This window comes from Chroicocephalus ridibundus, chromosome 7, assembly GCF_963924245.1.
Source record: "Chroicocephalus ridibundus chromosome 7, bChrRid1.1, whole genome shotgun sequence".
NCBI classification, from domain to species: Eukaryota; Metazoa; Chordata; class Aves; order Charadriiformes; family Laridae; genus Chroicocephalus; species Chroicocephalus ridibundus.
Genome location: NC_086290.1, coordinates 32043245 through 32066645, shown reverse-complemented (window position 1 = coordinate 32066645; position 23401 = coordinate 32043245). Strand labels below are relative to the sequence as shown.

The window sequence follows — 23401 nt, the reverse complement described above, 5'->3', positions numbered from 1 at the left end:
ATGTATAATAAATAAAATAATGAGTTAATATCACATTATCCTGCCATACCCTTCTCTCTGGCAACAGTGGAGTATTCCTAAAAGCACTTTCCAAGTAAGCTAGCTGTCTACAATCTATGATAATCAGCTGTAATGGCACATAGGCAGCTGGTTTGCTAATCCTTTGATTGCAGTATTAGTTTGTCTCAGAGATTCTGAAAACCTGTCTGATCCTGTAAACGTGTTTAGTGAATATTGTGGAATAAATTATATTTTGCCTTAAGACTCTAAAACACATGTTCAGGTTATGAGTTGTGTATTTTCACTGTACTTATGGGTTTTTCCCTTTTTTGATAGCTATGTTTATGTTAAAAGAAAAAAAGAAGACATGTCTGATCTAAAACTGTTTAGTAAAAAAATTGGACTTAAATTCATTTAACATTGGAAGGATTTGTATTTTAATCACCAGAAATTGTTCTTATCTGGCTTATCACCATGTCAAGTAATTCAGGCTCGGATCAGGATCTTGTATTTAGAGAGAGATTGCAAATAGGATTTCCATTATACAAATCTATTAAAAAGAATGGGAAACCTACTTTGTATGTATGTGTGGCTTATTTATAATATCTAGTATTCTGTTCAACACTGTACTTTTGATAAAGAAACATAACTTTAATAAAGCATGTGCAAACATGAGTGTTTTTCCATGCTATACTTCAATTTTCATAAATTAGACAGTTTGCTAGAAAATAGTAAATTAATTAATAAACCTGATCTGAATTTCTTTAAAGCTGATATTTAAATGTTTACTGCGAGTTATATTGCTTTCTAATGTTTCTAGTTCAAATTAAAGAGAAAAACTTACTTTATTCAGTTCATAAATTATAACATTCCCAGTAGTGGCTGACCTAGTGCTTAATAATTTTTTTTTCTAGAGACATCTAAACCAATTAAGTAATATTTGTTCAGTGTCTGTATAATAAATGTATATACCACTTTTTGCTTTTGAAAGACTAAAGTCTTTAAAAAAAAGTTGAAAACATAGAGGAAAAACCCTCTTTATTAGTTAATTCTGCCATTGTGAAGCCTCTGATTTTTTTTTATTTTTTTTTTTTATTTTATTGTTAGATGAGATTTATCTTTGCTCCTTCCATGTTAGTCCTAAATGCCAACATGCTGTTTGTGCTTATTTCCTGCCCTTGCAGCATGTCTGGCTCAGAAAAAGCGTGAACTCTAAAAATCATGGACTGAAGTGCTTATTGTATCTGTTAATGTGGTAGAGAGCTACGGTGTGGATGGGGAAGGCCCCATGCAGTCTGGCTCTGTGCTCACCCCGGGAACGGGAACGGCTGGTTGGCAGGTTGGGCTCCCTGGTGACCCGAAAACCCTGATGTTTTCTGCTCACACTACCTGTTGTGTCTTGTGAGGTGTTTTAACCTGTGATATCTGGGGTGTAGCATAGGGTGAGGAGTTAAGATGGTCTTTTGAGCATAATTGCAGTCATCATCCTCGGGTGTGTAATGCAAAATGTTAAGCGAGTTGATGACAGTCTCTTCTTTGAGTGTCTGCATTTTGGGAGCGCCCCTTTCCACATTTCCTGTCATTAGCATCAACAAAGATCATTAAAAATAATCTTCTACTGTTTAAACTTTTTTTGTTTGTTTACTTCCTGGTCCCCAGAAGTTTCTTTCTTTGGTTGTGACATACTGTATTTCAGTACGTGAGAACCAGTCCTTGAAACTAAAGCGTGTTCAGTGATCTGGGTTTGTCTGCATGTACCAACCATATCCTTTTTAACTCTGTAAGTTGAGAGACCAGAAGTTAATGAAGAGCTTGTCTTGACTAGACACTGATTTTTCTGCCTATACAAAGTTTGCAAAAGTTGGCTTGTATCACCTTCTTAGCTGATTATGTTGTTATTGGTACAACAGAGATTTTAATGGGAAAGAATGAATGCATAAAGAAAATGTCTGAATTGATTTTAAATAGTTCAGTGCTGTGCCCATAAATTTCTAGCAAGTTAAGCACTGTAACACCAAGAAATATAGGAACAGTGACCTCTGTTCAAGGGGCTGATAACCTTGAAGTCTAGCAGAAGCAAAAGTCAATATTTTCTGGTTTTACCCAGTTCAACAAACACCCATAAATACCTTTAGCTCACAATTCTTTCCATACCTTCTCTCAGTTAAGGAACACAGAGTAGGAGCGTTTGAAGTAGGTCCCCAGTTCCTGCAGCAGCCCACAGTCTCTTACTAGTCCTTGATAAAACCCTGGTTCTCTGCACGAATTGCCTTTCACCTTGCGTTGCCTGAATTACGGTGCCCAGGGAGATGTCGTGTTGACTGTGTTTTTGACTCAAAATGATGATGGCTTGTGGGATATTCTGTGGCAGACCACTAAATGCCTTGAAGACAAAGACTTGAGATGTTTTTGAACTTAAACATATATTCTTTGAGAAATTCTGAAAAGGTGAGAGGCTGGATGCGCTCATAAAGCGTCTCAGGGTGAAAGCTAGTTTCAGCCTTTTGCTTCTCTTCCTCATTGTTTTCAGACTTTAAAAGCTAAATAGATCATGCTTCTGTAGTCAGTCAAATGATAATATAATGTATATTACCGAGGGCAAAACACAATTACGATTTTGGAACTTAATTTTGTTGTAGCTTCAGGTCACAGAATGGTTGCTAGTTTTCAAATGTTTCAGTGTATTGCCAGTGGTGTAAGCTTCTTCTAAAAAAGGTTTACAGGAAGACTTTTTGTAATACACTCTAGAAGACAGGCTGTACGAGTACTATCTTTTTCCAAATGGAAGCTACTGAAGAGTTTTCAAGAAAATGTTTTCATATTATACACAGCAGAAATGGCATCCCTGCTTGCTAGAAAAGTGAGTATATTACATGTGTTAGGGGAATATCCAGTAACAGACTTTTTTCAAGGGGATCTAACGTAGACGCTGAAATAATCAATTTTGCTCTGGGAAGTTTGTTACATCTGAGTTTGGGGGAGAAATACCACATCATTAGTTTGCTTTACTGGTGCTTTTGCTGCAGAGTTTCCTGTGTTATTCCATGCAGATACTTCACTTTGACAGCCCAGATAAACAGAAGCCAGACGCTCATACCCAGAAAAAAATCCCTGAACTCCAGTCTAGGGCAAAGATAAAGAATTCGAGTATTTTCAGTTCTCTGAATAGACACTGGCCACTGGAAAAGATTGTGTGACTAAGGCTGTGATGATTTCTGTTCTGACATAATTGCTAAACAGTAACATTAGCATATTTATTTTTCTCTGAATGGAGACACAGTTGTTTAGGAAGTGAATAATATTTTTTTTAAAAAATCAGAACGATGCTAGGTTGGTTAAAATCCTGTAGTATACATATTAATGCTTTCATAAGATTAAATGTAGGATGAGATTTTTCCAGGGGACCTGGAGAAGTTGGATGTCCAAAATCCTGTCGACTCAGTGAAAGCCAGCTACTTCCTTCCCTGTGGTTTCCAGAAATCTGGGGTTAAATGAGCTTTAGCTTGAGTTGGAGTAATACTTAATAAAGTGAAAGGTGTACGTTAAAGCTGGCATACAAAATACCTTTTGTTGAAAACGTATAATTTTCTTGTGCCCAACATCATGAATCTGTGAGTAGATTCTTTCTGAGCTGATTTAACTATGTGTAAAGCCTGGAATCCCTGTTTGCTCGTGGTGTAAAATAAGCAATCATCTCGTCTTGAGACAAGAAGATGGTGCAAACTGCACAATGTGATTTGAAGCCACAGGGATGCTTTCTGCCACGTGAACCTCTACAGAAAATCGTTGTCTTCAACTTCATTAAAATTGTGGGAACTCTTAAGATTATTGCCAAAAACAAACATTCAGAGTCAAGAGTAAATGCTTTTATGCTTTGTACTCCACTAATGTGTTTAGTAGATTAGATTCTCCCTCAAGTGAGTGAAACATAGTCCATGGTTTGATACTCCTCTAGCATTTAATGGTTTGATTGTGTAAGTTTTGTGCTGATTTATTTTGGCTTTCAGTATTTGAGCTTGACAGCTTTTTCAGAAGGGTTTTTGAGTACGCTTAGACCCTTGCATTTCCACATAGGACATGCTGTCTGGATTTTGCTTTAATACGGAATGTGAAGGTTTTGGAAATGGCTCTAAGCAGGCTATAGGTTGAAGTCTGATGACAAAGATAAATATTGTAAAGCTAACAAAGCGATTGCTAAAATGCCATGACATTTTACTATTTTTACAACACTAAAAAAAACACAAAACCTGCTGTAATCTCTTGCTGCAAAGCCTTTAACTGTTTCTTAAGTGAACAGTTGTGTGATAAAATGTCGGCAGTCCTGCATAATCTAAAACTAAGATAATGTTATTGTTTTTTAACATACCAGAGTGTGTTTTTCACCACTAACAGGTGATATATTTAGAAATTTCATATTGTACAGGTCGATAAGCTTCCTCTACTACCTGTGTGTTAGATACATTTTGTTTTAATTCTGTCTTGTTAAAAATCAATGGTAATTTAGCATGGGGAAGAAGATGGAAGGAAGAAATCTGCTGAATTAGACAGACTTATGCAATAAAAACAAATGTTCTAACTGTGTACCAGCTGAACACTGCTATAAAACAACGTTGAGGAAAATGCTGAATCATTGAGGGAGGTAGATTCTTCTTCTGGTTTAGATTTATACATTCTGGAGGAAATCTTGTAAGGTGAGGGAAGCTCCTATTAGTGTCCAAAGTAAGAGGTAGTTGAAGGTCAGCTTGTTAGGGCTCTGGCTGAGACTTCAGGACGCTTGGTTTTAGTTCTGTAGTTTGCTCTTCTCTGACCCTGTCTGAGTCAATGAGATATATCTCATTACAGACTCAGCTTGAATCTCTTCCTTCCCATATCAGCTGAAAAATGCCTCAGCCTCTTGATGTAAACCATGAACCAGTATTAATCCCATTGGTTCAAATTTGCTTGAAATTCTTGAATTTTGTCCCAGCAGATCTTATGCCAGAACACAGGTGTTGCTAGCTTTCTTGCCACTGTATCTTGTGCTCTTACTAGTTGGATGAAATTTTGATTCTGTGGTATTGCCTGGTTCGGATGGGGTGTGCACAGCGAGGTGGTCTGGTTGTCCTCAGAAACGTTTAGAAGGTTGTGGAAATAAGGCAGTGATACAGTTTATGGGCAGTAAGCTCAGATATTTTTGCATAAAATCTGGCAGTGTTTGGGGACAACATAATTTGTCAGCTGCTAGCAATAAATCTCTGCTATCCTGTTGTTCTTCTGCATGGCTCCTCTCGCTTAAGCTGGGTTCATCTTAGGTACCACTTCCTTTGAGAGTAAATTTGGGAGAAAGGAGAACAAGGCCTTCACAAAACAATTTGAGTTGACTGTTTACTTTTTGGGCATTCCGTACCTCTCTACTTACATTAATTCCAACTAATGAAATTCCTGGTATGGTGGATGCCTCTGGGCAGAGGCATGTGACAGTAGTGGGCTGCAAGGAGGGCATGATTTGGTGGCCCTGTGGCAGCGAGGCTGTGCTAAGGGGGTCAGCACATCCCAGACGGGGCCGAGAGGAGCCCGTGGGATATGTACCACGGTGCTGCAAGGCAGCAGTGCCTGGGTGGGAAGCGAAGTGTGAACCTCGTGCACACCATGTGAGATACAACACAGTGGCCACAGTTCTGTTTTATTCATTTAGTGCTAACATACCACTGGTACTTCAGAATGAAGCTGAAACACCAACATACTCAAGTACTGTTGAAGAATCTACAACAGGAAAAGGTTGGCATCTCTGTCGCTGCTGGTGGTGTTTATCAGCAGGCAACACTGTTAGAAAGGGAGTAAGGAGAGAAGAGATTTCAAATGTACTTGGTTGCTTAAAGGTTAGTTTGAGGAGGAGGAAGGACTAAAGTATATCCCTGTACAGAAAAGACGACACTTGAATTTTCTAATCTCCTGCTATTTTAATGGAAAAGGGTCCTGTAACGAACATAAATGATTTAGTTATCCGCATATGCAGTCACTTAATCACTTTAAAAAGGATATTGGTACTAGCAATCATTTTAGTTTTGGCACTAGTTCTCAATCAAAGCCTGGCTCTGTGTAATTGCCAGCATTTGAAACTGTGATGTTACACAGCAAAAGCAGACAAAACCAAAATAATTTTTGTCAATGAAGGCTAAGGATATGCAGTACTGTGAACAGATTATTCCAGATTTTAACACTGAGCATAAACTGGAAGTGATTTATTGTCAAAATATATTTTGCAGTATTTCACGAAATCACGGAATTTTGCGGAGTTGGAAGGGACCTCTAGAGATCATCTAGTCCAGCTCCCCTGCTAAAGCAGGATTGCCTAGAGCACATCCCTCAGGACTGCATCCAGGCGGGGTCTTGAAAGTCTCCAGCGAAGGGGACTCCACAGCCTCCCTGGGCAGCCTGTTCCAGTGCTCTGTCACCCTCACCATAAAGAAGTTTTTTCTCATATTTGATCAGAACTTCCTATGTTCCAGCTTGTGCCCGTTACCACTCATCCTGTTAGTGGGAACCACTGAAAAGAGTCTGGCTCCATCCTCCTTCAACCCACCCTTTAGATACTTGTATGCCATAATAAGGTCTCCCCTCAGCCTTCTCTTCTCCAGGCTAAAGAGTCCCAGCTCTCCCGGCCTTTCCTCATAAGGGAGATGCTCCAGTCCCTCAATCATTTTTGTTGCCCTTCGCTGGACTCGCTCCAGCAGTTCCCTGTCCCTCTTGAACTGGGGAGCCCGGAACTGGACACAGTATTCCAGTTGTGGCCTCACCAGTGCAGAGTAGAGGGGGAGGATGACCTCCCTTGACCTTGCTGGCCACACTCTTCCCTACGCAGCCCAGAATTCCGTTGGCCTTTTCGTCAACAAGGGCATATTATACATGTACGTAATATGTCCTCCTTATAGGAGGAGCTTTAATGATCGTGATATTTATTTCCTCTCTTTTTGTTAGGAGTGGGAAAGCTTATGACCACAGATGTAAATTTCTGAAGTATTTTGCTTTCCTGCCTCCCTCCTGGAAGTTCCTAGTGTATTCTCTGGTGCAAATTTCCATTCTTTTTTATTTGTGTCTTTAAAATATTAATCTAGTGTTTGTGTTTGTGGAGCCCACCTGGAGGACTTCCAGCACAGAATTTTGCTGCGAAGCAACAGGCTGTGCCGTCTGCCCAGCCTGCGTGTTGCCCTGTGCTGCTCCTGACCTCTTGCTTAAAAAGTCCCTGGGCCGTTTCTGGTTGGTTTAGACCTCCATGCTCTCACGCCCGATCCTTAAGTGCACAATTTATTTCTCTTCCTGACCACCTGGTCAAACACGCTGCAAAGCAGAGTACTGCAAGTGTAAATACGTGGCAGATTACCAGCAGTTTAGCTTTTTTTCTTTCCACTCTTAAGTTACTATTAAGGATGGTCTGTCTGTAGAAGAATGACTTCTTGCAAAAGATGTCTGCTTGTGATATATTTTTATATAAGTATACACATTTAGAACTATTTGTAATTAAAACCTCTGAGGAGAAAAAGATGAAAAAAACAGCAATGGAGTGCTTGCTAAGTGATGGTTTCTTCAAGATTCTGTTTCTGTGTATATCATACCAGGATTCAGCTATCAGTAGTTGAAAGGATATACTCAAAGGAGCCTCCTGATGTACATTGCTTTATTCGCCCTCCTTTTAGTAGTTTGCATTATGAAGACGCGTGCTATCTCATAACCTTGCCTCGAGGGCGATGATGTTTCCCCATATTGTGTAAATGAAAGAACTCCATAGAGAGCTGACAGGGCCAAAAGAAAACAGGTTTTGTGTCTATGGCTGTTCTGATGAAAATCTCACTAATTCAAAGGACAAGTAACAGAAAAAAACCCGAACCTTAATCTTTTAAAAAAATCTGTTGCAGCCTAATGAGGTTCCTGGTTGAATGTATGGTGGCCTGTATTTAAAGAAATCTCATTGCAGGCAAACAAATGCTCAGAAACCTTTTTCATTTTTTGTCTTTTTTCAAGTCTTCACCGATGTGGTCATGAAGGCAGCTAGACGTAATTACCAACATGGTACCCATGTATGTGGTCTGTGATGCTAGCAAGTCTGTTCTTGTACATTACAAGCAAGTTTGTCTTCTGGCTGTTATCTGAGATTCTTTTATTCATGACTGCTCCGTCACGAAATGTATTACCTGGCTTTAATTGTAAAGTGACAGATCTTTGTTTATGGATTTTTTTTTAATCCTGACAACTAGAACATGGAGTAGAATAATCCTTTGTAGCATTTGAGTAATATTTGAGTCCTTTTTCCTTCCTTTCCCCCTCCCTTTGCATTTGATGCAAATTCCATGTACTGCATTGAATAGATGTAAGGTCAGGAAGCGTCGATTAAGTACTAATGGAATTGACTTCCTATGCTATTAATGAAAACATGACTCATGTTCTAAGGATTTGCAGTTGGATTCCTGTAACTTTTGGTATTTCTGTTGTAATTGTTTTCAGTAATTATGTTTTCCTAGAACACAAAATGATCGCGCAAGAAAGTATATTAAAAGCAGTAACAGCGTATTCATTTGTTTAAACTCATCCTAGTAGGTGTGGATCGTGTATTCATAGCGCGCAAGATTTCAGACACAGTAGATACACTTGTAATTTTCTTTTGATCTTTGCTGTCCAGAAATATCTTTAGCAGTGAAGGAAGGCGAATACTCAAATAGTAAACATATTTCGGTGTGTTTTTGTAGCAAACCACTACAGACATCCAGAATTCACGTATTTGTGTGAATCACTTCTCTGTTCCTGAGCAGTTGGAAATAGCTACAGTGACAGGGAGAAAATTGAAAACATCAGTATAGTATTTTTCCTATAATAACTTGTTTTATCAGGTTTTCTTTTGTTGTTGACAGAAAAACTGATAAACACTAAGATTGTAATCGTATTAAAACCTGAGCCATATGCCAAAAGGAAATTCCTGAAGCCCTGGTGCTTTTTCTTGAGGCTGTGTAGTGGCATGGGGACGAACTCTATGCCCTTCGGAGCACCGTGGCAGTAAGAGTGAGCCACAGGATGGACTTCGGAAACTATGGGCAATTCCCAGTTCCTTTATGATTTCAGGAAAGTAATTTAATGTAGTCTGTTTCCCCATTCTCTTTTCGGAATATGACAATAAGGTTTCACAGTCTGCTTCAAGTTAGGTCTCTTAATGTGTGCATGATGATCAGACACATCACTAATGGCAGCCAAGCAGGAAAACTAAGAACACTTACTGTTTCTTAGATTACTTCTTGAAGCACCCATACTCAATTGTAGTGCTGCTCATGTGTTAAGCCTATTTTGAAACTGGACAGCAAAGTGTATTTTTTTTATAAATATAGATGTAAAATGAGCTGGAAAGCAACAGAAAATTTTGGTGTTTTTTTTCTGGTTTATGATAGGGAAGTGGAGAGCTCGCCCCACTCTCACTGGTTTTTCCCTTGGTAGAACTTCTGGGAATGGTGCCTTTCCTTCTTGTCTGTGTTGGAAATCTTTGCTGGATGAGAGAACGGAAGTTTGAGTTCATTTTATTATTTTTATTGAATTATTTTGACATTGTTTGTCTGGTGCACAAGTTCAAGAGGAATGGAAAATAGGCATTTCATTATAAATTCTTCACAATTTGTTGTTCAGGTTTCACTTTTTGTCCTTTTCAATGTCAGCCTATCTGTTACTACTACAGTTGTCTGTAGTAGCAAATTTTTCAGTGGCATATGACATGTAAGCATTCAATTGCCATTTAGTTGTTTCAAAATGTCTCTCAAAGTCTTCTATTAAAGGTGAATTAGAAAAGACCTGGAAGTATAATGAGTTCTATGTGATGAACCAATATAGTTTACTATGAAATTTACCTTATAAAGATAATGAAAGTACCAAAAGTCCTTCTCTTAGTTCTTCTATATCGTGAAAGAAATAATAAATTGATTTCCAGTTTTGGACGTAGCCTTTTATGTGACTTTCTTCTTTTTGTAGTCATAATTTCCATATTTCTAAAATTATACTTTTGTCACTTACTGATTTAATTAGATAGTTGTGTTTAAGTACAGTGAACTCTCCAGAGGTGTCCAACACCCCCCCCCCCGCCATCCTCCCCACTCCCCGGCCAAAAAAAGAATTCAGTAGATTTATAATCTTTGTTTTTTATAATTGAACATGCACGTGTGGCAGTTTTTTGTTGTGCTTTAGACCTAATGATGAAAGAGTTATTATAGACTTACACATTTATAGAGAAACTGCAATCCAATTTAACTTTAATGATTTTTACTGCAGTTATTTTGGTGATGCTTAACTTGTGTAGGAATAATGAGATGGAAAGCTTGAAAGGGCCTGTAAAAGAGTTGAAACAACATGAAATCTTTTAGTAAGAGCTGGGCTCTGAGGGATGACTTCAGCCATGCAGCAGGTGTCCTGTCAAACCTCTGCTGCCACTTACTGTGGTGCCAGGTCTTGGTTTTGTTTGTTTGCTGGGACATTTCATGGGTGGGCAAATATACTGTATAGCTCGATCTGTAAATGGCTTCTGCATTTTGCCGATTGGAGCATACACTGCTGGTGCATCTCAGGCCTGTGAAATCTGTAAGGGAAGGAGCGCCGCACAGTGAACTCTTCATGGGTCCTTAATGTCTGGTGAGCACCTCTGTCTGCAGGGGCTTTGCCCTTCATTTATCTGACACAGGTAGCAAATGAACTAGATACATCAATTGGATCAATTCAAGATCCTCGGTCTTCGAAGGATAAGTTGTTTATTTTAATTGCTCTTGTTATCTAATAAAAATCTTAAGGTATTTCCTTGGGTTTAGATCTATTTGCACTGAAGACAAACAAGAGAATCCAGTAGTTCTACTCTTACCCTACCATTTCACCTGACTTGGAGACAGAAAGTAGCAGGTAGCCCAGCTGAGAAGTATCATTTTTCTGTCTGGTCACTACGCATTGAGTACCTTGAGACCTGTGTCCTGCAAGAATCACAGAATAGTTGAGGTTGGGAGGGACCTCTGGAGGTCATCTTGTCCAAATCCATGCTCAGGCAGGGTCACCTACAGATAGCTTTTGAATATCTCCAAGGATGGTGTTTTGGAAGAAGCAACATTGGAATGGTTTCCAGCTAAGCTGCTATAGAGAATGTTGGTGGCTGCCCTTTCACATTGCAGGAGCAGAGCTCCTAAGGGACAGGTAGATGTGTCTCAGCTCTGAATGCACCATGCATTGCTGTTGGCTCCCGTGATAACTAAAAACTGACATTAAAAGGTCATCCATGAGGAACAGTATTTTTACATTGAAGGGTAAGATTTCTGTTGAAATAGGTGAAGTTTAGAACAAGCACCCCAATACTTCTGTGTGTTTTTTGTAGTAGTATCTCAATTTATTTTGGGGAAGGTTTAGGCATGCTCATCTAGGCTGGAGGTTGCTTTCAAGGCCTTAAAAATATTTCAGTATTAAAAGTTTTTGGAACTGACTGGTTTCCACTGCCTGAAAGAAGAAAACCTTACTGCCAAATTCCCAGAGCAGGAATGTGCCGAAATCATGCAAAGAAATTGAAGCGGCTCATCTATTCTGTGTTCTTCAAGACGGTTTCTGGACATCCGAATGCCCTGCCCAATTTTCTTCGGCATTACAGCTTCAACAATGAACCTACAGAGGCCACAGAGAAAAATAAAGTAGCTTTTGTTATATGTCCCCTGTTCTCCAGATGTTCCATGCCATCAGGGAAGGGGCAGGGGTCAGCAGAGTATTGCAGTGGGTACTGCTCCCACAGGGGCTGTGCTACTCTAAGTTATAATCGAAGCAGGAATGTGCAGTGATCAGCATGAAAACTCTAGTTGTTGGGTGAGTAACCTTTATTTTTTGTTGGAAAAGTTTCCCACTGAGATCATCTGACATTAAATTGTGGCAAGTTAACTTGCATTTTTATTAGTTTGCTAGAAAACTGATAGACGCTCAGGTTGCTAGCAGCGGATTTTGTACTTCCTTATTCTTGCCCCTTCCTCCCTTCCACAGGTATTCTTATAGGGAAATATGTGTTGGTTTTTTTTTTTTTTTAAAATCAGAAAAGCCTTTGGTAGCAACTTTTATTTTCTGTAGTGTATGGTTGCACAGCTTCTAGCACGGTGGTTAACAACTTTACTTTTTTCAAGTATCTTCTGCACGTTCTTGCTTCTCAACCTTGATCCTAAGACATTTATAGAAAGGTGAAGAGACTAGAGAAGTGGGCAGTTAACGCTGTGTCTCTGGAGCACAGATATGGTACATGTAACTATATTTCTGAGTAGAAAGCAAAACCAAAAGTTGTTTTTTTTCTTTTTCTTCCATTAGTTCAGAGGTTAAAAGATTTTTTTTATTTTTTTATTTTTTTTTAAACCTGTTGAGGTATTATGAAAGTGCACTTTCCTGGAATTACTTCTTTTTTCCTTTTTGACCATGGGTTTTTGATAAGGAAACCAAATCTATGTGGCTGTTCTATAAATTCTGTTCTTTAATTTATTTTTCACAAAAAATGCAAATTATGAAAGGGCTTATCTTGCAACAATTTGAGCATTCTGTGAACAACCAACATCTCAGATGACCTTAGTCCCACTCAGCTAGCACGGGCAACTGATTTTAAAACCTTCGTAGTGTCCCTGGGAGCAGATATGTCATATTTCACAAGGCCGTATGATTCTGTCCTGTTCTCTCTTAAATTACAGTTCTGTGATAATTTTTTCTCCTTTCGATTTTCAAAAAGTTAGTCAGCTCCAGTTCTCGCATGGCGGTGGAGTACTGGCCTTTCATACGTTGTTTCTTGGCCAGTGCCATGTCATGGAGCAGAGAATGCAGGACAGATGCTTCACGCCTGGCATACTCAGCTGTTCCTGAGAATAAAACTACTACGTGCGACTGGCAAGTACTGCTTGAGGCAGCATATGCTAGCTGTTAATGTGTGACCTTTTTGTCCTCGGTAACTCCACTGACTCTACTCATTTAGAAGGAAAAAAAAATCTATATGAAATTTAGGCAATTGAGTTTCTGAATATCAAGCCACTGCTTTATAATAAATGTATTTATCACTTCAAAACTGGCGTTCTGGGTGTAAAGTGTTAATTGTACACTGACCGGAGTACGGAGAGGTGGGTGAGTAGCATGGACTGCCGGCCGGGTTATTGGAGTACGTGGAGCTGCAAGTGATTGAATTATGGTGGCTTAAGAAGTTCCTGTCTCCTCAGCTGAGAGTTTTACCACCACTGAGCTGACATGCAGCTCAACTGAGGGTACACGCCCTACTAACCACTAAAAAATAAGCTAAGTTGTGCTGTTTTAATTACTGCTGCCACAGAATAAACTGGGAATCACTGCCAGACTGCCTTTCTGGATGGTGCAGCTATTTATGGTGGTTTCAGCATAAGAGAATTTAGAATTTTGACTCCTTAATGAACAATAACGGCCTTGTAAGTGAGACTTGTATCTGAATCTCTTGGTTTGTCTTTCTGTTACCCAATCATCTGCGCTGGTGACACAACGAAACAGCATTTTTGCAGGAAGTCTGCCTTGCTGAAACATGGCTTTTTAGGGGCCAGTGCTGCAGAATGATCAAATAAATAAATCCTTGGTGAGCAGATATTTTATACATATACAGTACCTTTAATAATTTACAATTACATATGCTATAATTTTTTTTTTTAAGTTCAAAATCTGTTTTCCCAAGAGACCAATCTGCTCCACCTTGCATTTTTTTGCTACCGATGCTTCCATGGGAGTTAAAGAGCTGGATAAAATCTAGCTGTGGAGATAGGTAGTACCAATTCTCACTGCAATTGGACCTTTGCTGAGGTGTACGACTGGGTAATACTTCAGTGCCTTGTAATTACACACCTAGCTTTCCAAGCATTTTATAAAACCATTCAAGGGAAGAATGAATATATTCTAAATATCATAGTCACTACAAATGTAGGATTTATTCATCTTGGACTTGATGCTTTTCTGAAGAACTTACTGTTCGAATGTGTTTACTCTTCATAAAGAAAAGATAACAGAGGCATATCAGCATGGTTGATTCCTTTCATTGAGGTGATACAAACAAAATAGCGGTAATCATATGGGTAAAACATATGAATTCTCTTAAGGTATTAAATTTTTAAAGTTTGTTGATTAAATATTCTTGTAAAAATCAGTGTGGGTGGTTTTGGTTTTGTTTTACTAAAAAATCTCGGAAGATTTTTCAGGCAATCATGGTTATTTATTTTTGTGCTCTCTTTGTATGCTTTACAATGTTCCTGCTGGACATTCCACAGGGAGACTTTACAGGCAACATTGCTCTTTTTTACAGACAGTGTTTTCCCAGAGCTGCTGGTCAGTCGTGTGGGTTTTACTCTGCTGTTAGTATTTCTTTTGGTGGTCATTGGTGCAGTTGTGTGAAAGAGCCCAAACTTGTAGGTTGCTGAGCAAAAAGAAGTAAATGTCAGTGCAATGGCTGGATAACGTAGAAAAAAAGAGATGGGTCAATAGAAAGAGTGCAAAAAGCCCTCTAAATTAAGTAGGCACTGGGTGGGATGTCAGTCTGAAAAAGATCATCTTGGTTTAGGATCTGGAAACAATTAAGTAACACATGCGGTTGCTGAAGAAACCAGCTAACAGTTGTGTAACTTACACTTGGGGACAAATGATGCAGACTGTGCAATGTAATTTTTATTCAGCACCTGTGAACTTCAAACATTTGCACGTTCATTTTGAAACGTGTGCTGAGTTTTTTCTGCCCTCTTTATGAAAGTAACTTTGGGATAGACCTAATTTTTATTTCTGACTGTTGGAAGAACGGATATGTATAATTCAGGATGGTTTTGAATGTAGGTTTCCAGAAGACCTTAATCATCCTTTTATTAAAGTTAACGTTTTATGCATAAAATCACTGACAAAAAATATTTCTTTTCCTTTCTTTTTCTAAAGCTGCGCAGAGTGAGGAGCGGCTATGTGCATTTAAGGACCCATATCAGCAGGACCATGGAATCAGTGAGAGCCGAATCTCCCAGGAGAATGGCACCATTTTGTGCATGAAAGGTAGTACCTGCTATGGACTTTGGGAAAAAACACGAGAAGGAGACATACATCTTGTAAAACAAGGTATGTAACATTTTGGTGTAAGTGCAGTCGTTTTGCTACTGGTTTCACTTTTTTGTGATCTAACCGGCCGGTACGAAGATACACAGCTGCAAAGCTAGACGTTTTGTTTGTGCATTGTACAAAAGCATGATTTCAAACTTCCCATTTAGCAATTTTAAATATGAACAGAATGTTCATTTGAAATAAATAACGTCTAAACGAGACTAAAGAATCACAGAATGGTAGGGGTTGGAATGATGATCTCTGGAGATCATCTAGTCCAACCCCCCTGCCAGAGCAGGGTCACCCAGAGCAGGTTGCACAGGAACACGTCCAGGCAGGTTTTGAATGTCTCCAGAGACGGAGACTCCACCACCTCTCTGGGCAGCCTCTTCCAGTGCTCTGCCACCCTCAAAGTAAAGAAGTTCCTCCTCATGTTTAGGTGGAACTTCCTATGCTCAAGTTTGTGCTCACTACCTCTTGTCCTGTTGCTGGTCACCACTGAAAAGAGCCTGGCCCCATCCTCCTGACACCCACCCTTTAAGTATTTGTAAGCATTGATAAGATCCCCCCTCAGCCGTCTTTTTTCCAGTCTGAAGAGACCCAAATCTTTCTTCATCAGTCTTTCTTCATAAGAGAGGTGCTCCAGTCCCCTAATCATTGATCAAAGAGATCAATGCACAGTTGAAGGAAAAAACGCTTAAATTGCTTGTAGCTTAGGGTGTCCAGAGGAATCCTTGAATATATCTCAATGTATGTATTGATGTAATGTTATATTTGAAAATAAGTGTTTCATTAAGTAAAAATGTATCTTCATATTGATTGGATGTTTGTTTACAAAGGAAATTGCGACTGTAGCACAAAGTTGTCACGTATCACTAACTGTCGATCGCTGCTATTCTGCAGGGAGAGTGATGGTAGGGAAGGGTGAAGGGTCTTGCAGCGGCCGGAGACATGTTGTGGCTTCGCTCTGGGTTACTTGGGTACAAGTTAATGTAGTAGAAGGCTGAAAGAAAATGTTTGTGTTTACAAACATCCTGTGCAGTTGTACGCGAATGTTGTTGTTTGATCTGGTAATCTGCTGGAAGAAGCAGTCTGGCTGCTCACCTCTGCCCCTACGCTGCCTCTTTCCCTTCCAGGCGTTTCTGCATAAACTGCCATTGAGCACACTTGGGAAGGAACACTTGCTGCAGGGAGGAGGAGCCTGCATTAACCAAGAAATAAGTTGTGATAGTGTAGAAGAGTCTGGTGATGTTGATAATGAGGAAGGACAGAATTTTTAGAAGTTATGCAAGAAGCATGAAACTATAGATGCAGTCTTGTGGCCTCGCTCTAAGGAGGGGACTAGGTCACAATTTCATCTCGACTGTGGGCCAGAGGGTGCTAATATTGTCTGTGGTATCAGAGAAATGGGGAATTGCATTCTAAGCATACTTCTGCTTAGAAGGCTCGAGAATTCAGGTTTTGTCATATTGAGGTTGACAGCTGGATGCCTCTGACGTTGGTCTTCATCACTACCCATATGTCTTCTCCTCAGCTGTGGTAAATTCTGAAAGAAACTCTTCAGTTTTTGGTTTAAAAGGTGGTAGTGATTCAGACAAGCAAATTATGATAGCTGTTTTCACCCCACTCTGTAAGATTTAGTTATGTAATATATGGATTTCTATAGGTGTGTTTAATTGTCCACGTAACAATTTATTGTATGCCTCCTTTAAAAAGAGTTCTGTAATTCATCTCTTTACAGGTTGCTGGTCTCATATAGGAGACCCCCAAGAGTGTCATTTTGAGGAGTGTATAGTTACAACCACCCCTTCCTTGATTCAGAATGGAACATATCGCTTCTGCTGCTGTAGTACGGACTTGTGTAATGTCAACTTCACAGAAAATTTTCCACCTCCTGATCCTACTGATACAACGCCTTACAGTAAGTCAGACGTTTCCATCTCTGTCGTTTCGTGGCTTAAATAATTTAGAGAAAGATCCTTCTTTCATGGTACTGTAAAATGCAAAACCTGTGACCTTTCTATTTATATGCAAAAGAAGTGGCAAACAGAACAGAGCTTTTCCATATGAAGTTTATCACATTTATATATTTCGCAGTGCTCTGCAAAGAATGAGTTAAATGCTTACAAGAGAATTGTTTGTATAGGCAACTGCTGAATGCAGATTATGTTTTCCAAAATGGTCTCTAATCTTGGGTGCTTTGGTATTTGGATGCACAACTTCAGAAGCCTGTGGGGATATTCAGAAGGATTCAGACTTCTGTTAAAAACAGGCCAGTAAATTCATTAACATTACGGTACCAAATCTGGCCTGTCTATTCAGTCATGGCTCACAGATAGCTTTGAGCGGTAGAACTGGTCTTATATCAGGCTGTTGAGATTCTCTCCAACAGTCTTATGAGGCTTTGAAATCTGGCTTCTTTCTTTTGCATATCTCTGGTAGAGATTAACTTTGGCATAACTTTCAAAGAGTACTAGTTTGAGCAATGTAGTTTTTTTCCAGATTAGATTATCTGTTATTTATTCTAAAATCAACATAGCATATGGATGCAAATCAAGGGATCAGACCCCTTAACCTCCTATTACAGAAGTAATATTAGAAGCAGACACACTGTTATGCTGTTTCTAAGAATTAAGAACCTGTAAAGAAGCTGAGTTAGTGGCCTAATCTAAACATTTGGATAGCATTTTCTAAATAAGAATTGTGAAAGAGAAATTGAATAGAGGCACGTATGTAAATGGCGGTATAACTGTTTCTGTATGTCAAGAGTCTTTTATCAATGTCAAGTGATTTTTATTTTTTTTCATTTGTGAAATGAAGATGTATTTAATTGGATAGTATTTACAGCTATGGAATGCAAAAAGAATAGTTTGTGTTTAGGAATGATAATATTTGAATTAACTTAAACTCTAAGATAGTGAAGATACTGATACTTTCAAAAGTAGCTGAAGGATGGAGGCTTTGTAAGCAATTTTGGTCAAAATGAGGGCTTGCCATGCTAAAAAAAAAAAGGAAATTTTTACTGGGAAAGTGCATATGATATAAATGGATAAAGAAATTTGATAAGACGTGGTGCCTTTTGGCTGATAATACTATTTGTAGAACCAGGAAACAATCGCCATTTGGAGTCAGTGTTTGAGTTTAGCACTGAGCAATGCTGAACAGACTCTACTTGACTCTGGTAATAGTCATCTGATTGGGGGCTCCCCAAATGTGACTGGAGTTAGTACTGTACAGCGGCTTTTGACACGGGGTGTGGGGGGGGAAAGGTGTAAAAGTAATTCCTTGTCCCTTTCTGTCCTCCCAAAATAGGAAGACAGGGTTCCTACAAAATTGCCTGTGCCCGTGCTTCTCCAAGGGTAGAAATTACAAGCTGAATTAATTCAGTTATTGGGTGATAAGATCTTCAAATATTTTTTTTAAGTGAGATTTTTAATACTGAAAGATCTAGCTTGACTTGCAAAGTGAGGAGGAAAAAAAAAATTGAATTTGTAACACAGTCCTTAATTCACCCAGTAATTGAGTGCTGCAGCATACATTTCTACTGACTCAAACTGTTTTGTGTTACTGTGTCATCTTCCATTTTCATAATACGCAAATTTGGCTTTAGGCATAAGCATAAGCAAAGTAGGTTGCTGCCTAGCACAGTTGTCTGTCTGCTTTGATGAAGTTAGGAGATGGAGATTGTCCATTCCAGCAGCAAGGGTGGCCTCATTTGCCACTCTGGTGTTTTATTTGTAAAGCTCTGCCGCTGCATCCGACAGCGATGGGGCTGCTCCCGGCAGTGTAAATCCTGTACACCCGCAGCACTGTGGAGGTAGAGGTCGTTTGAGGAAGCTGGAAGGGTGAAAAAAGAGGGAGGCTGCGGCACACGGACCCTGCAACATTACTGACCCCCGTTCCAGGCACTGGAATCTCCACGGTCCCTTTCCCAGCCCTCTCGACTCCTTCTAGAATCCACTTTGATGCTGTAAGATTTAGTTTTGCCACCTCAACATTGAGGACAGAATTCTTGCTTTGTCAAAGTTCAGTTTTTATGAAACTGTTGGGAAGCTTTGAATTACCTACTCGATACCTTACTTGGGCGCTCTTCCAGCCTTTCTATTAAAGTTGTCAGAACGGTTTAAGGACAGTAGTATGCTCAGCTGCACAGACTGTTACTATGTAGGGGTGACGGTTTTAAACTGAAAGAGGGGAGATTTAGATTAGATATTAGGAAGAAATTCTTTACTGTGAGGGTGGTGAGGCACTGGAACAGGTTGCCCAGGGAAGCTGTGGATGCCCCATCCCTGGGGGTGTTCAAGGCCAGGCTGGATGGGGCTTTGAGCAGCCTGGTCTAGTGGGAGGTGTCCCTGCCCAGGGCAGGGGGGCTGGAACTAGATGATCTTGAAGGTCCCTTCCAACCCCAACCATTCTATGATTCTATGTATATTACTGTACCTTTTAAATTATGAAATCGAACAGGTCACAGTCATGTGGGAAATCTTCTGCAGAAGGTTCTTTCCGTATAGCCCGTGAACTGTAAGAGCACTATTTCATCTATGTTTTTGATAAGGCATTAAAAATGTTGTACATCAAACAGTTCTTGAATGACAGAAAGTAGGGTCTATGGCCTCCTAGAACTCTATTTATGGTCCTGTAAATTTCAAAGCAGATGTGACTAGTGTATGGTTAATTACGTGAAGCCTGTTGAGGTAAGCCAACAGTTAACTAAGTATTTGTAAATGTTTTTCTGCTGGTTTCCAGAAAAATCACCCCAAATAAAAAGTTGCTGGAATAATGAGTGGAAATTCAGCTGTAATTTAAAAACTAACAGAACCTGAAAACGCTACTGATGAACCTAGTCAATTTAAAACTTAATTATTAAGAAAAATTGTAGGTGTTCTTTTAAAAATATTTCCTTCCAGCTATATGAAGGATCTGTGGAAACAGCAGAATATCGTTAGGTTCTTGAGCTAAATCCATCCAGAAAAATAATGGAGGAATTAAAAAATTACTTTATATGATCTTTTTGTTACAATTTTTTGTAGGACAGTTAACAGTGGTATATTGAAAGATGTAGCTAGACTACAAATTATTCAAGGCTACAAGTAAGTTAATTAAGATCTCAGTACATCTTAGATACAACAAAATCATTGTTGTAAAATACAGAAATTCTCTTAAATGTAACAATTTTTATGTAATTGTTGTCTTTTAGGGTGTCAAAACATGTTTATCCTACAACCATAGCTGTGTAGAATGGAATACTTTTTTTTTTTTTTAGTTCATATTTGGTCAGGGCATAAATGTAAGAAATCCATACTATCTTGTAACAAAACTTACAAAAATGTGAAATAAGATTAAGGACAAATAGGTTCTTGAAGCCTTAAATTTAATCCTTACTGCTTTTTACTGCAGGTGGTAATTCAAAACAATCGTACAGCGGAATAGTCATAATATTCTTCTCTTCTATCTTAAAAATAATCCAGGCAGATTTGAGTAGTTGTTGGTTGCTAGTCCCTCCAGCTAGAATTTTGCAAATGCTATAGGATGGGGCGTAGTCTGGAGGTATTAAAAATGCAAAGATTCAGATAGCTGTTCCCTGATGCCAGGAGAAGCAGAGGCTGGAGAAGGGTGTTTATTTCAGACCTTAGGATTTGCCTGTGGAGTTTGCAGCTACTGAAATGCAGAAGTTCAAAAACAACCTCTCATCCTCAACCTAAGCTTGTGCTTTTGGGGAAAAATAGACTTTTTTTTATGCTTTGCCAAATCACTCATGGATAGACTCATTATTCTTCCATCTTCTATTTTCACAAACAATTGTCAAAAAAAACCCAAACCATCTTACCTTCAGCCAGTATGTGTATATACCCATTAACCCGACCTAAAAAGGGCCAACATTGGCTGCCTGGGTAAATGTTTTGAGATGTGTATTTACTCTATCAGCTTTGTCAAATGTTTAGTTTGAGAATTGTTAAATATCTGCCTCTTATGTCTACAGAATGCTTCCTAAATTCTGAGACTGTTTTGAAGACAAATGCATTAGTTCGTTCTATAATCATTCATAATGGCCATTTAAATAGAATTTAAGTAGCTAAAGAGGTAAATGATCTCATTCATTGGTCATAGATATATTACTGTAATGAAACATTCACGTTAAAATAACATCAAGATGAAAGAAAATGGTTTTGTTGAAATTATTTTTTTTTCCTCAAGGCTGCATTCCTGGCGCTGCAAATAAATTAATCTTGCAGCAAATGAGTGTTAAGAGTATATTTTTTGTATGACAGATGATGTATTCTCATGATATATGAAAAAAAAAAAATACCTGGCAGCAACAGTTGCGCATTACTGGTACATGTTATTGTTGAAATGATGTAGGTTTTCTCCTCAAAGAAACAAATGGTGGCTGCAATTTTTAGAGGATTTAGAACAGTATATTAAATAAGAGCACTGAGATTTGGATATAAAGAAACTGCTTCAAACAGTGAAGGAAATTGGTATTTCTTTATTCTAAAACAGATAGACGTTTTTATCTTATTAGACGTTTATCTTTCAGTGTATCATCCTGGCCTTTCTTTGCCAGCCTTGCTACGTATATAAAATACAGATATAAAAGTCTGTCTTTAAGTGCTCACAGAATTCTGTGGAAATTTTGAGGAAAGCTACCTTAAAAAAAAAAAAAGTAATTATTAATGCATGTGGCTGGGTCAGATTAGTAGTAATAGACAATTGTCATTTTACTATTGCTTTTGAGAGGCAGCAGTTAGACTCGTGTTGTTGTGGGCACATGGCCCAATCCAACTCTCACTGACGTTCAATTAGATCATGTCAGGCTAATTTTGGAAAGTTGTAACCCTGCTCACTCTCAGTTGTTATTTTGAACTGCTTTTTTCCGGAGAGCAGCATCCGATATTAATTTATCATTGAAATGCATTTACTTCAGCTGGGCTCGGCTTGCCGTACCTGATCAGCTGAGTTCATAGCCCGTGTTAGAGCTGGTCTTTCACCTCTGATCTGCCTAATCTAAGGAAACGCTCTGTAAATAAGCATCTTCCCTTACCTGTGCTTTAGGTCATTTGGATGTATAGCATCCAGCTGATTTGGATGTATAGCAAAGGGGAAATTACAAACATTTGCAAGGTGGCAGATCTTCTGTCTTGAAAGATGGAGGCGGGACTGATCCGCATGAGGATTAGAACTTGCACCCTTGAAATGATAAGGGAGTCAGTCGGGCACATCTTCCCTTCAGCGAAGAGATAAGGCATTATATGTCGTTAATGTACCTTCACTATAGTATAAGGCAGGGGAGAAAATAGTAAGACAGTAATTAAGGGCCCTAATATCTCTTAAAAAAATAAAGTTTACTTTGAGACAGCTAAGTGTTTGGTGCAAGAGGATGATACTGTGCCTCTCAGGAAGTTATTTTAGGGCACTGTAGAAAATGAAGATGCTGAATTGCTACAGGAGATACGGATGAATGCGCATGCAGATTTCTAAATATGTATCTCTGCTAAAAAAGTTTATATGTGGAGCAGCTAGTAGAGGGGAAAAACAAAAAGTGTTTTTTTTCTTGGGAATAATTCTTTAAGATATTGACCTAATGAGGAAATAGTCTGGATTTTTCCAGAATCCAGAAAATTCTGGATTGACGAGTACGTATGTTTTTTTGAACCTTCAGTTGCCTTTCTGTCTGAAGTTTAATGCACGTTTAAAAGAAATTCTTGTATTTATTTTTAGTTGTTTATTTAGTTACAGGAAATGAATTAAGTGCAGAGGGGGTTGTGACACAGGGTGCACATTGCTACAAATAGTGATAACATTTTGGAAACGTGTGCTAATTAAGGCTATTTCTTGTGTTGTTGCAACTGAGGGAAAGGTGATAGTATTGTAGATTAATGTTGGGGGATAAAAAGTAGAAGTGAAAGTTGTTGCAGGGAGCAAAGTATTAAAGCAATTAGTATAGAAGGTTATCCAGAAATTCAAGTGAAAGCCTTAGTTTCTGTAGAGTCAGTGGAGGGTTTTGCAAGTCACCCAAGATAACTGGTAATGCTTGTTGGGTAACTTTAGTTCAGTGATTCTCATTAGAATTGGGTATATCAAAAGCAGAATCTCTTAAAGATTGTTGGTAGCAGCACTTAATGTTTTAACTTCTAAGGCATCATAGTCTCCTGATATTAAACTTGCATCTTTACTGAATTTAAAAGTAAAGCTTTGATGTGCAGTTGGAGTCTGAATATGAAATGTTAGCTGTGAAGGCAAAGCCTACTTAGACAGGAAACTGTACATGTAAATTCTTACTCTCACAGAAACGTTTAATCAGGAAGATGAAGTTGGAGTG

The 23401-nt window shown here is 38.8% G+C and overlaps 1 protein-coding gene across 4 annotated transcripts in view; it reads left to right on the top strand.

Moving 5' to 3' along the window:
* BMPR2 (bone morphogenetic protein receptor type 2) overlaps nucleotides 1–23401 on the top strand; it is a 111135-nt gene that overhangs the window by 41876 nt on the left and 45858 nt on the right. For all 4 annotated transcript variants that reach the window (XM_063340933.1, XM_063340931.1, XM_063340935.1 and 1 more), the window contains exons 2-3: nucleotides 14926–15099; nucleotides 16823–17002. In XM_063340933.1, coding sequence (XP_063197003.1) covers nucleotides 14926–15099; nucleotides 16823–17002 — 354 coding nt within the window. The remainder of the gene's footprint in view (nucleotides 1–14925; nucleotides 15100–16822; nucleotides 17003–23401) is intronic.